This window comes from Aquila chrysaetos, chromosome 3, assembly GCF_900496995.4.
Source record: "Aquila chrysaetos chrysaetos chromosome 3, bAquChr1.4, whole genome shotgun sequence".
Lineage (NCBI taxonomy): Eukaryota > Metazoa > Chordata > Aves > Accipitriformes > Accipitridae > Aquila > Aquila chrysaetos.
Window position 1 is genome coordinate 19,627,466 of NC_044006.1, and position 15,553 is coordinate 19,643,018.

Here is a 15,553-nt window from a genome sequence, read left to right on the forward strand (position 1 = left end):
ATAAACAGAGTACTTAAGTCTTGCGTTGTAGACGGCAAGAGCTTGGGCTTCAGCATTGGCTTTTGGTAACTCTCTTTGCATTTCCGCTTTATTAGAGAGTTTCCCCCTCCCCCCAGCTCAGTTACTTATTATGTTCCCATCTACTCTGAAATCCTTGGCAAACACATAAGCTACAAACAGCATATGTAGTTATGAGCTGCTTTCAGTGTTTGTAGGATTGCTGATGTAGTGCCTAAATAAGCAGCCTGATTTTTTTTCAAAGCGTCAAACCCCCCAAGCAGCAGCCTTGAAAGAAGCTGCATTTCCAAGCCGATATTGCATAAAGTAGCACATACTAATGTTGCTTGGAATTCCTGGAAGAAATAGCAGTAAATAACTGGCTATCAAGAGCAATTTTCCAGGTAGTGGACTGTAATCCAATGCGCAGAGACAGCATCCGTGATGGTGCTTCAAGGAAAGAAGCGTCTTGCAGATGGTTATATGAAGGCTGATATTTGCATTTGCTGATTCCTTTTGACCCAGAAAAAATACTTGGTGTCACCTGAGGAGGAAAGAGTAAAGTACTGGGCAACCATTGAGCTCTGTAAATTTATAACAGTAGAGGGAAGTCTTTTTCTCACCAAGAATCAAACCAATGTTGTTGCAAATCATGTAACAATGTTGAATTAAGATTTTCTTCTGGCCCTGCACATGCAGTATCTCTGCAGCACGTAAACATTTTGTATGGGTTCTTCATCTCTGAACAAGAGTGCAGCATCCCTGTAAATACAATGAAATAAAGTAAAAAGATTCCTGCTCCCTGTTTTATTACTTACTTCTGTGTAACTCTGTATACTTTGTTTTAAATAAAAGCATACCAGTTGAAGGAGTGCTTGTGGGGCTTTACTAGTGTAAATGGGAAGGAGAGTAGGTTTGTACAGTAAGATGATGATCTGTAATGAAAACAGTACTTGTGTTTGGGGCAGTCTGTGTCTTTCTTCTGCAGCTATTGAGTGTCAGATAATCCACAATTAACATTCTAGAAATAAATCAGTCAATTGGTAGAAGCACCAGCAGCCTTGATTGATAAATTCTACCTTTTGGTGATTAAGTGATTGAAAAGTCTCTGGCTTCAAAAGGGGAAAGACAAAAGTAATTTGCATAACAAAAAACACATTGTTGTACAGCTTGCTGAAAGGAATGGCAAAATGTTAGATTTTACTACGTACACATGGACTTGAAGCAGTCTTTGCAGCAGCCCAGCTGGCTGTGAGCATCCTGGATGCCTCTACATGCATGTTAGACTACCTCCTTCTCACCTGTCCTGTGTTTTTCTGAAGTGCACTGCAACAGAGGTGGCTTATCCAAAACTGAGGTGAGCCCTGAATTTCGAGACAGGTCTTGATTGTGTCTGCATTGCTACTGCCCATGCTATTGGACTTTGTTCTCCAAGATGCATCAGCCTAGGCTCTTTCTGAAGTTCAGGGCTGGACACAACACTGCAGTGTTTTTTAAATGGAGGTGCCTTCTTTGCTCAGTGCCTGGCCTATCTTTGTTTTGCTTGCTGGCTGAATTGCAAGGAAAATGATGTTAAAAAATACCTTGTATTGGCTGTGTACTTACCTTCCAGTTTGGCTGCATGCTTGTGTGCGGCCTAGTGTGTTCACCAAACGGTAACAAAAAATTGTGTGCCCCCTGCTACTGTAGTGATTGGGCTTTCATGGAATACCTTTTTCTTTTTCCTGATTATCCCATTGTTTTCTGAACCATCTCCACCCTCTCTGTCTTAGTAATAATAGCCTGTACAGACTGGAAATGTGTGGTCTGGGGCTCTTTTATAATTCATTGGATATAGGCTTTTTATGATGCTTTGAAGACATCTGAAAACTAGAAGTACATTAAAGTGAAAGTACATTTGTGTTTAGGGGTTAGGCTGTGAATACCTGTAGTAGAAAGCATTGTAACACAGTAGAAGGACAGGACTAAAGCTATGTTTTGCCAGCTGCTGTTACAGGATGGATGTACATAATTAACATATAAGATGTCCATGGACATTCAAGAATTACGCAACATTACTCTGAGGTTTTGAAAGGGTAGTAAAACTTCTTGTAGTACATGGCAAATTATATCCTTTGGCAGACTTCTACGTCGACTATTTGCACAGTCTTGAATATGAGCTTTTAACTGTACTGGCTCTTTGCTGTGTCTGTCTACAGAGTTGTGAGAGTCATTTAAACAATATTAATACGCATCGTTTGATTCTTCCACTGCCATGCAAATGTTTTTGTATCCCTGGGTAAAGGAAATTATCCTCTGGAGTCCAAGGATAACATATTAAGTGACTGGTTTTAGGACTGGGTAAGGAAGGTGAGCAGTCGGAGTTGCAATACTGGTCTACTCCACAGGTGAAAAGCCTGCCAGCTTTCTGCAAGCCTGACTTGGGGCAGTGTAGCGTAACAGCAGCTTCTGCTCCTGTGGGAGGACATAGGGGATGATGCCAAGATAAGTGGGTTGAACTGCCCTGGGGAAGTGAGGTTCCTCTCTCATTTCACTGACCATATAGCGAATCTAAATGTTAGCTTCAGTTAGGCACCAAAGCTGGAGAGAGCTAAAGTTTAGGTGGGCTGAATCGTAACCATGCTGTCCTAAAGTAGGTGCCTGGCTCTGTAAGTGGACGTGTTGTTGGTCCCTTCTACTCTCCGGCCAAGGCAGCTGCTGTGGGCTGCTGATGGCAAGTGCCCAGGGATGGGGAGGTGTGAGGTGTGGCCTCACCAGTGCTGCGTAGAGGGGAACGATCAGGATCACCTCCTTCAACCTGCTGGGAATGATTTGCCAATACTTTTTGGGTTCATACCTGTCCTGTGAGCCCTGCAGCTTGGTGGGGATGCAACAAGATCTCTTCCTGAAATTCCTTAGTGTGGAAAGGATTGGGCTTTTGCAGTACATGGGGACACACACAAGTAACTGAAGTTGAATGAGGATGGGTAATTTCTAATTACTTGTTAAACCAATTATGAAAGTATAGATGTTGTACAAGGTTCTTTTATATACCTTGATTTAGCTGTGATTTTACCTGTCTTACAGGGCAGAATCCTGCTTGAGTAACTCTCATAATTTTGTTGAAGTGAATGAAATTCGGTGAGCGGGATTTAGCCCCGAGAGGTAAACTTAGAAAAGATTCAGTAGGTGAAGAAATTTGGGGTTGATTAGCAAATGGCATTACAAGAATAATAATTATGGATTATCTCTCTACCCTACTTTCAAACAGTTATGCACATTTCCCTCACATCTCCCTCAAATGTCTTGAGCTTGGTTGTCGTAGTTACTGTACCTCATATATAATATTGTAAATCCCTGGGAATGACCTTGGGACTCCCAGAAACCTGTTGATACTGAAGAACAAAGCTGACTAAAAACAATAGAAATGTTTAGAATCTTTCTCTGTTTGTCATTCAGAAGATCCTTCAGTGTTAATTTAGGTTATTAAAAATGTAATGATTAATGCAGTTTCTCTGTAAGGTGAATTCAGATACGCTTGTAGGTCAGAAACCAGAAAAATCTGTTTAGGACAGCTAGTTCAAAGCAAGCAAAGTAACACTGGTTCTCTCTTGCTTTGGTTTATTCTATCCTGAACAGTTTTTGTATCTATACCTCTGTAGACTCTTTTGTGAAGTGAGAAGATAAAAAGAGCTTCAGTTCTGCTCTTACTTGTGTTTCTGTAATGCTTGCGATAGAGTGATTCATTCTTTTTTCTCTCTGTTTTTTCTTACAGTATCAAGCTTTTGGCTGTGCAGGAGCTGGTCGATAGAGAAGTGCTGGAAAAGGTATTTAAAAATATATCTGATACAACTGTGTATTGGTTTTGTTGGCAAGGTTTTGGTAGCGGGGGGGGTTACAGGGGTGGCTTCTGTAAGAAGCTGCTAGAAGCTTCCCCTGTGTTCAAGAGAAAGCCAATACCAGCTCTGAGATGGACCTGCCGCCGGCCACGGCCGAGCCAATTAGCGATAGCGGTAATGCCTCTGTGATAACATTTTTAAGAAGGAAAAAAAAGTTGGGACAGGCAGATTCGGCAGCCGGAGAGAGGAGTGAGAACATGTAAGAGAAACAACTCTGCGGACACCAAGGTCAGTGAAGAAGGGGGGGGAGGAGATGCTCCAGGCGCCGGAGCAGAGATTCCCCTGCGGCCCGTGGTGAAGACCATGGTGAGGCAGGCTGTCCCCCTGCAGCCCATGGAGGTCTACGGTGGAGCAGATATCCACCTGTAGCCCGTGGAGGACCCCACGCCGGAGCAGGTGGGTTTCCCGAAGGAGGCTGTGACCCCGTGGGAACCCTGCGCTGGAGCAGGTTCCTGGCAGGACCTGCGGATCTGTGGAGAGAGGAGCCCACGGAGCAGGTTTTCTGGCAGGACTTGTGACCCCGTGGGGGACCCACGCTGGAGCAGTGTGCTCCTGAAGGACTGCACACCGTGGAAAGGACCCATGCTGGAGCAGTTCGTGAAGAACTGCAGCCCGTGGGAAGGGCCCACGTTGGAGAAGTTCGTGGAGGACTGTCTCCCGTGGGTGGGACCCCACGTTGGAGCAGGGAAGAGTGTGATGAGTCCTCCCCCTGAGGAGGATGAAGCGGCAGAAAACAACGTGTGATGAACTGACCATAAACCCCATTCCCCGTCCCCCTGTGCCGCTGGGGGGGGTTGGTAGAGAAGCCGGGAGTGAAGTTGTGCCCGGGAAAAAGGGAGGGGTGGAGGGAAGGTGTTCTGAGATTTGGTTTTATTTCTCATTACCCTACTCTGGTTGATTTGTAATAAAGTGAGTTAATTTCCCCAAGTTGAGTCTGTTTTGCCCGTGACGGTAAGTGATGAGTGATATCTCTCCTGTCCTTATCTCGACCCACAAGCTCTTTGTTATATTTTCTCTCCCCCGTCCAGCTGAGGAGGGGGAGTGATAGAACGGCTTTGGTGGGCACCTGGCAACCAGCCAGGGTCAACCCATCACAAACTGTCATAATACATTTAAGCTCTTAAAGCTCTCTGTATTAGTTGGGCTTCCTATCTTCATGGAAAATCATGCAGCATAAAATAGGACATCTTCCTAGCTACATAGTACATGAAGTCAGAGGGGCAATGTTTTGTCCAAATTGACTGCATGCTTTTGGTGTTTTCTGATTTTACAGTGGGCCTGGGGTAAGCAATGCCTCTAGCCTGCCCACCTTAGCTTTCCCAAAATCAGTTCCTTGCTAACAGCTCAGGATAAGTAGATGATTTGAACCCACAAAGATGAATGTCTGAAGCAGAAAGAGTGTCCTGAGGAGCCCCTTTTGAACATCCAGCTCAGGAGAATGGCAGGAGGTACCTTGGCAGAAACGTGGTTTAATTTAGTGATGAAGGGATCAAAGCGGCTAGCTACTCAACATGAGCCCTAACACCACCAGCCAAATATATGGCGCCTGTTCGCCTGAGCTCTCCTCCTGTCTGCTTCGTGCAGGGATAGGCCTGCTTTTAAGCCTGGCCTTCCAAGGAGCTGAGGGACGTGCCCCAGGGATGGTGGGGTTTGCAAACAGCCTGCACTTGGCTGCATCGGGGGCAGAGAGGAGGAGCTGTGCAGAGCTGATGGCTTTCTCCGTCCAAGCAATGTGGTCCTGTTCAGGGGGCAAACCCCCCCGGTCCTGTGCATCAGACCCCATTGGTTTAGCCAAGGCACCGGTGCCTCAGAGGCCTGAGATCCCACCTGCAGAGCCGCAGCAAAACCAGTAGCCACAAAAGGCCGGAGGGTTTGTAAATAACAACACCTAGTGTTTCTCCTCAGCCAAGGGTATTGCAAACACAGCAGTATCCTATAGATCATTTCCTTCTGCGTGAAGAACCAAATGTTGTATTTACTGGTTTATGGTTTTGCTGGCCTGGAGGGTAGGACTGGGCTCCGAGTGCCCACGCTGGGACCAGTGGGTTCCCTTCATGTTCTGCACCAGCTCCTTCGTCTAGAGGACCAAGGCGCCAGCCGGGAGGCAGTGTGGAAATATGAGAGACTTGGTAGGATTCAAAGAAAACAACTAGATTCATAGCCCTGCTGGGAAGACTGCGGCCTTACAGCAGGCATTGAGCTGGTACTGACCCAAGCAGCCCCTCTGTGGCTATGAGTGACCTGGCAAGGCTCGGTGAGGAAGGAGGAAGCCTTCTCCTGCCTCAAGCACATCCTGTCTCTGTGAAGAGGAAGGTTCTCCAGCACTGTGTTAAGGCTGCATCTGCCAGGTACTCTAGAAATACTGGGTAAGATGAAATCTGGTGCCAGCAGGTGCTTCAGCCTTGTGCTTTGCCACTGACTGGAGATGCATTTCACAGAGGTCTTTTGTACAACCCAGTTAATTCAAGAGGGGCCTCTCTTCATTGGCTTTGGTGAACTCTGATTTTGACCCAAAGAGGTGGATTTTGTTAAAAGGCAGCGACAGAGGGCTAGGCAGGTGATACTGTAGTTTTTTGCATGCACAGAAGACACGGTTCTCAACCACTCATTGTGCAAAACAGGTTAACATTCACAAATTGTCATCATTTGCAGCAGTGGGCTTCTCTGGCACCTTGCACCTTGTAGACTTCCCACCTTTCTGTCAGGCCTACGCTTCCCTTTGGCCCAATGCCTCCTAAAACACAGCTTGGCAAGGGCAGGTGACCTCAGCCTAGTGGGAATGGCTGTTTGAGGCATTGTCTGGAACTCTGCAGGAAGCTCTTCAGAAAGGCTCAGCCTCAGAAAAATGATCTTTCTAAATTAAGCTCTCTGAATATTTGATATCTGCTTTCATACAATGCCAAGCTTAAAGAATTTAAAAGGCCAGTTTAGCCCTCTGGAAAATAACAGGGTGGAATTATGTAAGTTCAAAGAAGTTTGCTGTCTTTATTTTTTTAAATACAGGAAGGGAAGAAAACCAGACTAGAATAAAATCCCTTGTCCTGCCTGCTTGCAGAGCCAGGTTTTAAGAACACATGCTGAGTTTTGTACTTGTAAATCATTATTTATCACATTATATTGCAGGGATACAGAATGTTATGAAATGATAATATTTTAATATTCATTGCAAGATTGAGTTTTCTGGTTTTTGAAGGGAAGTTTTCTTTAAGATAGCCGTGGACATGATAACTTAAAAGTGTTTTTCCTATAGGACACTTTCTAGTCTGTCATAGATGGCTTTGAACTTTTGTAACCTTATTATTTCTAAAATGCAATGCTCATCTTCGAAAGTGTTGTTATATATTTTTGACACTTGCATGGAAACCCAGAGTGAGTAGAAGCATGCTGGTGAACAGCAGTGCCCCCTGAAAAGACTTTCGGGCACGCACTAGTATTCGTGCTGCAGGCTAGCTCCATTAAATTAAATCACATTGAAGTTAAGTGCATGTGTAGCAAGTCTCTTGAGAACCAGGGCCTTGAGCCAGTATCAGAAGATTATCTGGCGCTGCAAAACACAGTTTACCATCACCTTTTTGAAACGAGATGACAGTCTCGGAGGTGAGGCACACGAAGCAGCAGGCTGTCAGAACAGGCTGGGAGAACGCATTTGAACCGTTGGGGTCTTGAGAAGATGGGAACCCCCTGCAGGTGTGTTGTGGAAAGCTTTGTCCTCATGTAGCGGAGCGCTGCTGAGCTTCAAAAGCTGCTGCACATCAGTTATTTACTGGTTGCTTACAGCAAAATGGTTTAATGCCATTCTGACTATCTCAGATACTTTATTATCTTTAAATGTTTTTCCCAGCTTGGCCATTGAAAATAAATTGATCACACCGTGAGAAGTTTTGTGTTATGCAAAGACTCTATTTGTTTAATTTCCGAAACCCTAATGTTTCACCAAATTTGGCCAAAATGACCCTTTAAGCCAAAGATCTACCACGCTTGGCTGCATTTATGCCTAGGGTTGCTGAGACAGAACGGATGATTGGCTGGGTGTAATTACAGCTCATCCTGGCTCAGGTCAAGCTTGTCTGACCCTTGGATGCTGCTCATCAGGTGGTTCATTTCTCTGAGGTGCCACAGGTGCCTGTAAGCACTGCAGAAGGGGGCGCTGCTTGTGGAGCTGGACCCCAGCACCATGCTTGCTGTCATTAAAAGGAACGGGAAGATAGTAATTTATCTCAGTGAAACAGGACCAGGTCACACAAGAACAAGAGTCTTTACCTGGAGAAAATTCTGGGTCAGAGATGGGTTTGTTTGTGTTTGTTTTGGCCGTAGCCCATCAAGCCCGTTCCAGCACGTACTCCACGTGAGCGGTCTCACCAGCAGCTTAAAACTAAGCGTGTGCTTACTTGCATTTTGACTTACCTTGAACTTTCAAATCGATCTGTTTTCTTCCCCCTGCCTCCTCACTGAGCTTGTCCCGGCTGCCGTGGGATTGTGTTGCTGGCATGCCTTTGCTTAGAAGTGCTGCTGCTGTTTGCCAGGGGCAGTAACGAACGCAGGCGGCAAGATGCCAAGGGAAGGCTTGTGGTCATGGCAGCCTCGTCCCCACAAGGGTTCAAGGCCACTCAGGCTTTCGAAAGAAGTATCTCAGGCACGCAGGTTTGTTGGCGTCCTTTGTGAAGCATCTCTTCCTCTTCCAGCAGCACAGCTCTGGGAGAGACCACCCAGAGACACTCTTGCCCCAACGTGTTTTTGAGTACTTTACTTGGTCTAATTTTTGGAAGTCCTTAATTGCAGATGGAAGAATTCTACTTGGCAAGTGTTAATTGTATTTATTTGGGGAAGGGGAAAAAATAATTCTCCTGAGGAACATGCTGTTTTTATAGTTTAAAAATAAATCTGTTAAAGTAATTAGGCAGGTGACATTTCACATTGGTTGCTGGTTTAGCCTTTAAATCTGTAGACCTTTTCCATTGGCAACAAGTATGCCAGAACGATTGTTCTCATTGGTGCTTGATGCCAGTAGGATGTGCAGGAAGAGTCATCCATGTTGTAAGAAAAATATTCTTTGCATTCTGTCAAATATTCCCCCCTGCACCTTTCAGGTGTTAACACAGGCTTTTGAGCTCATTTATCCTTCAGAGGTAGGTTACTGAGGAAAATTAAATAATCTGTACAACAACGTTATATTTAGTACCCCCCTGACAGCTTTTTATAAGATAAGCCTGCTTTGGGAACAAGCAACAGTAACCCATTATTCTCCTATTTGCATATTAATAAGCAAGTGCACCTGCTATTACTTGGGATGAGAAAGGACTGTCCACTTGAGTCCAGAGACAGAGCAGTTTGTTGGCTTCTCATCTAGGAAATGCAAATCGTGTAACTCTGATCTGCAGTTTGTGGAAGCGTGGAATTCATCTGCAAAGTGATGATTATTCTGCTTGAAGTTGGAAGTGATCTGCCTAAACTGGCATGAGAGATATGCTGTGTGGGCTGAAGCACGGTAGGAGTTGGGGTGAGAATTGTGATTTTGTTCAGGGATGGTGTTCTTGAAGTTGATGATAACTTGCAGCTTGAAAATCAGGATAAGTAACACAGGTTTTACTATCAAGGTCTGTCTGTGCCAGTGATGGCAAATTTATGCACTGTGAGCTACGTCCAAGACGTAAGTGAAAAGAAAGTGAGAAGAACAAAGTAATTCTCAGTAGGCTTACATTGCCTGTATGGGGATTTTCACCTTCACTGGAGAAGTTTTGGAGGTCACAAATCAAAAGGGATTGAAAGTCTTTCACCTGGTGTTCGGAAGTAGAGGTCCTGTAGCTGTGAAGCACAGGATACATTCGCTAGGCACCAGGAGAGGCAGTGGTGTAGCTTCTAGCCGTCTTACTACAGGAAGGGATCTCTTCTGTCTGCTAGCCAAATGTTACGTGGTCATCCATTGGGCATTTCTGCTGGTGTGGACATGAAGAGTTGAGATGATAGAATAAGAAAACTGATAAGCCTTTCCCTCCAGATACATATTCCGCCTGCCCCCCTCCCCCCGGCAAGAGTTATTTCTCTTTCCTCGAAGAGAACATCTTTACCCTGTTGAATAAAATGGAAAGCTTAGCACTGTAAGCAAGCAATCCCTAAGATCTGTGCTCATTTTTTGACTTTTTCCACCTCCCTCAGCAGTACTAATGGCTGGAGTTCTCTTCCGTGATGTGAAATCTGTTTCGTGGGTTTCCTCACCCATAGGAAAGACTAGATGTCTGTATTTGGGAGATGTTCACTAGATGCAACCCCTTCCCATCATGCAGAATTTTCATACTGTGCCTGAGGAATCAATGAAGAACAACTGGGGTGATACTGAGGAGGTGGCATTGTTTTAGTAAAAGAAAATTAACCTGCCTGTCATTGATTAGAAGCAGCTTTTGTCTCAGGGGAAATGCAATGACTAATGTTGCCCACGTTTGCAGGGTGAGACCCAGGAGATGGGGACAAAAGGGAGTGCTTGTTTCTTTCTAGTGGCATCACTCTAATAGTGCAATTTCAGCTACAGTCAAAAACGGGTTTGTAAAATGCTGAGCTGCCCTGTGCATTCCCTGCTGTAGCCCTCTCCTTTCTACACAACACATGGAGAATTTTAACTAGAAATTTGCTTTTGTTTTCTTGATCCAGTGTACTGTTTCCTCCAGATATTATCTGAACATAAAAAGTATGACGTCAATTGAGGTTCCAGAATTTCCAGTATGAAATGCATCTGCTGGAGGTTTTTATTTATCTTTTGTCTGCTTTTGAGTAGATTGAGCCAGATCAGTGTTTAATCATGATTAAGCCCATTGTAATCTCTGTTCTTTATAAAATCCCTCTCAGAGCAGAGCAGGTTGTTTATTTGTGAAAGGTTATCCCTAGGAGCTTTTTGGTGTTTGAAAGAGAGGTACTGTTTTCCATTTACATGGCTAAGCATAGACACATCACTTCTTGCTGTGGTGAGGATATAAATATGTTTGTGTGTGCATTTGCTGGGGCAGTTGGAAGTGACCTATAATATGCCTTGGCATGGAGCAGCTGGTCACCCGAGGCCATTTTTCTGGCCCGTCACCATTTCTTTGTTAAAAGTACTAAGTGGCTGGTCATGGAGTCAATGCTGCCCTCGCAGGCAAACATTATTCCTTGTGTATAAGCTGGTACTGGCATGGGAGCCACCATGAATGTCTCCTGAAGGAAGAGCAGGGCAGGGCTGTTGACACCCCCTCTGCAGGGTGAGGGTCTACCACTGTTGGATCACCTGGAATGTATCTGTTGCCTGATCAGTCAAAATGTCCTGCGCTATTGCTGCTGTTCAGTTTTTTGGAGAGTGCAATCACGCAGCAGTCCCAGAGAGGTAGGGAAGAATTGTTGTTATCCTTGATTCATGGAGGCATGCTGAAGTTACAAGGAAATTGCGTGATTTTGGCAGAGTCACCTAAGATGACTGACTCCGAACAGAGTCAGGAAGTGAACCTCAGTCTCCTGAGTCCCAGGCACTCTTCTAACGCCAAGACAGTCCTTCCTCTTTGATGTGAATTTTTTTTACTGCAGCAGATGTGTACCCCAGAAACCCAGTTAGCTCAGGACTGAGTCTTTGTGTGCAAATTTTTAACTACCATAATTTCCCTGTACATTGTGAGCCCTGCCTTGCAATCTTGCTTTGCTTTGGAACTGCTGGTTAAAAAAGATTATAAGGCAATGGGCAACGAATTAATTAGTTGCTGTAAATGAGTTATATTTACTGCTTGTTCTTAGAACTGTCCTTCCCAGAAAGAGGTTGACCCCTCTGAAACTTAAGTACATTTGGATGTACTCTAGAGTCAGATAAGGAAACAGCAGTCTGGCTTTCAGAGAACAGGAAAAGGAGATGTAGACTTGGCCACTGACTCAGTCGGGAGCTTTGATCAGTCTCTTCCAGCCCTGTTGCTGCCTCATTTTTCTGTTCCCGATTTCTAGAGAGGAGAGGGGGAGTCAAGTCTATTACAATATCCTTGGCCTAATTCAGCCTTGGGATGGACTTCTGCATAATTTATCAGCTGAAATAGGTCCTCCTGCCCTGTTCCTTCAGAGCCACTGTGGAGTCAATGATTGACCACTCAGAGTAAAAGGAGATAATTCCAAATAGTCCAACTGATTTTATTTTAATGCTTTTTCTCATCTTATTCCCTATTATTGACCCTTTTGCTCTCCCACACCCTTCCTATATTTCTCCCTCTCTCTTTCCCTTGTCTTGCTCGTTTATCTGAGTGCAGGTAATACACTGGGGTGCAAAGTCTTTTTTTTAAACTTCACCTCCTGGGGTCAAGAAATCTCAGAGTGAAGGGAAGTATAGCTGTTATTGTGAAGGAACCATTTTTGGCTTAGTAGAGCTGGAAATGATGTTGACACCGTTTCTTGCAATATGGGAGGCTTCCTTGGGATTATTCCATCCACTAAATTGACATAGGAACCCTGCAGCTATACAGTGTTTGCCTCTGGCCTTTCACTTTTTTTCTTCCTTTCTGTCCTCTAGGAGGGATCTAGATGGCTAGAAGTTTAAGGAGATGTATTGGTGGACCTTATGGCTCTGGCCAGTTCCATGATGATTTCAGTAGCTCTCTGGAGGGGATCTATGACTACTTTGTCTTTCCAGGCCCCTGTACTGCGAACTGTTGTCAAGTGGTCAGCAACATTGGAAACACAGGTTCTCGTCTACTAGTATCTCTGGCGTCTTTGATCTTGGCTGGATTTTTTTTCTCTTTAGTTGCATTGCCCATCTACTTTCTGATGATCAGTGGACTTCAATAAACAAAACACTAGAAGCCATGCTATACACATCACAGGGAGCCATGGAAAACACAGGTTGCTCTTAAAATGCTGTCCTTTAGGAGGTGCCCTCTTCTCCCCTAGAGCATGGCTGTGCCTCTCTGAGAAGTGGTGGTATGGAGATTAATTGTTATACTAGCTTGGCGTTCTTTTGTGAGGCATCTAGTCTTATCCCTGAACAGAAGCCAAACTTACCCATTAGTAAAATGATTCTCTACACTTCCAGAGCAAGGAAAAACAGAAAATAAGTATTTACAAATGCTGGCATGTGTTTTAAGTTGTTTTTTTTTTTTGTGAGTGGTAGAAGTACTAGGGGTCCTTTTTTCTGGCTTTCTTCTACAAGATGGCAGAAGGCAAAGCAAGTTCATAGAACAGGACTGGTTCTGAACAGTCAGCAATTTTGGGGAAGGGTGGAGGTTTTTTCCTTTTTAATAGATTGACATAGCAGCAAGAGTGTTTTAATGTCATCCCAAGTAATTTTTTGGTAGTTTATGTGGGTTAAGTAATGCACATGCTCTCTATGGGAAGCCAGAGTCCATTGCATCTGTTAGAGCAGAACGTTGGTCAGGGTTGGAGGACAGTCCCATAGACTCTGCGGAGGGTGTGCTAGTGAGTAAAGACAGAAAACCATCTATTACTCATGCAAACCTATAAATAAAGAATGTGCTATTTCAGAGAGGAATCAGTGTCAGATTGGGCTCTTTAAATTAAGGGCTAGAGGTGTGAAAAAGAATGTAAGAAGCATGTGAGATTTTTTTTTAAAAAGGTGAGATGACATGTCCTAATGCTAGCAGTCTGGAAGAGATCCTCCTAATAATAAGCATCCAAAAAAAAGAAAGTAATGGAATAGGATGCGAGACAGATTTAAATAACTTTACAGAAGGTGGCACAGTGTTCTGTAGAGTGGTGTAATCAATGACTGAAGGAAGAATAAATATTTGAGGCTGGCTATGGTTGTGAGTCATATTATATATTTTTCTCTTCCTTGTTTTTGTGTTCTTACCATGGGAAAGAATGCTGCTCTAAACAGAGATGTAAATCAGTTGGGGAAAACAGTAATAGTAACAGTAGGAAAGAAATGGATGGAAGTAAAATGCCCAGTGAATAACTATTTTTGATGCAAGGCTCTGTAGAGGTGGCCAAACTGTGACCTTGTAAAAATGAGGGCTGTGCCTTTTTCCTTGTGTCACAGCAGTTTTCTTAACACACTGCTTTTATTCCTTCTCATCCTGCACATCAGCACAGTCCCAACTGTCTTTACCACCATGTCTATGCCAGAAAGGCACAATTTTTTAAATTAAAAAAACACAAAAAAAAACCCAATTCACTTGCTAACACCTCTGGAAATGAGTAAATTTTTATCATGGGAATGGAGAGAGACCTAGTTATCTTACGTGCTTAAGCAGCTTTCCTTGATTAATAACATTCAAAACTGTGATTACCCTTTTCCCTTTTGGTTTTGTTTGTTCTTCTTTTGTATTAGCACGCTTTTTTCCCCTTCTCTTTTCCTCTGGCTGAAGGCAATGTACAGGTAAGGAGATTCAGATCATGGGAAATCTATATAGCTCACTGGTCGGCTTGTTTGTTTGGGGTTTTTTTAATTGGTGAACAAGAACCCATCTTTTACCACTTTTGGGTCTCATGTTTCATAGGATGATTTTCTATTTGCTTTCCATATTAAGGGCTAGGTTCTGATAAATTGATTTTCACCTAGTGTAGTCCCAGTGGTTACTGGGTTGTACTTGGTGGTATGGTTTTACACTGCACCGCAGAAATCGATTCCTGAGTTTCATGTTTCATGCAAAAACAATTGGCCCAGGGATTAAACAAAACAAAAACCCCAAACATAAGAGGGGTTCTCAGGAAGCTACTGACTCCTGGTTGCCCAGTGCCTTATATCTAGTCCAAATGAGCATGCAGCTTAGGTCTCCGCACATCTGCTGCACATTCCATGGCTGTGCAGTAGCTCACTTTGTGCAAGACTTGGATCTCTTTGTGTTGGTCACTGCTCGAAGCAGTAGCTGTAGTAATACACTTGAAGTAGTATTTCTAAAATAGCTGATGCTGCATTGCTCTAATAATCTCAAGGATACCTTCCCTAAGCATTACATCCGTGTTCCCAGAGAGGTGTATTTCTGGTGGCAGAAGTGGCAGCAAAATGAAACTTGTTTTCTTCATTTGGAAATGATGAGTTGGTGGAAAAAAAAGTGGAAAAGCACCTGAATATTTACAGCAGACAACATAGTAATAAGTAAATAATTCAGTCATGGGGTGTCTATGACTTTAGCACAGCTAACCGGTTGAGCAGGCTGTTTTATGACGATGTAGTAAAAATGTTTGAACTCAAGCACTCATCTCTTGTAAAAGCAGCTTGATGAAAAAGATAGCCTTATAGTCATGAGGGCTTCTTTTTATTCTTTATATCACATCACTTTCCTTAGCATGCCATTATTGCTGTTAATGATTATACCGCCTACTTATGCAGAATAAAACACTCTCTTGTAAAGGCTTCAAGAATAAATTGCAAAGATTTGTGACCATCCTTGAGCCTTAATTCCTGTATTATATTCAAAAATTTAAAAAGTCCTTACGGGTACGAAAAGAAGTAGTCAGGAAATGTCTTCTGCAAAATGAGTCTGTCCCATGAAGTACGAGGAAAAAGCTCAGCTTGTGAATGGAAACATGAGAAAATAAGAACCCACGAAACTTCCCTTACATGGAGGTTGGCAAATATGGGTGTTCTCTTCCATAGCAAAAGGGCAGCATAGGTTTCCACCAAGCATCTGTGAAGACAGCTTCCCATTAAATGGCAAACTGGCTGAAAGATGTTACGTATCCCATTTTGACAATAGGTAGTTAAGCATCCCATAATTGTTCAA

General features: G+C 43.7%; 1 protein-coding gene across 2 annotated transcripts in view; it reads left to right on the forward strand.

Moving 5' to 3' along the window:
• Window positions 1-15,553, forward strand: part of EEPD1 (endonuclease/exonuclease/phosphatase family domain containing 1) — a 66,360-nt gene that overhangs the window by 31,942 nt on the left and 18,865 nt on the right. For both annotated transcript variants that reach the window (XM_030008543.2, XM_030008542.2), the window contains one exon: window positions 3,752-3,803. In XM_030008543.2, the coding sequence (XP_029864403.1) occupies window positions 3,752-3,803 (52 nt within the window). The remainder of the gene's footprint in view (window positions 1-3,751; window positions 3,804-15,553) is intronic.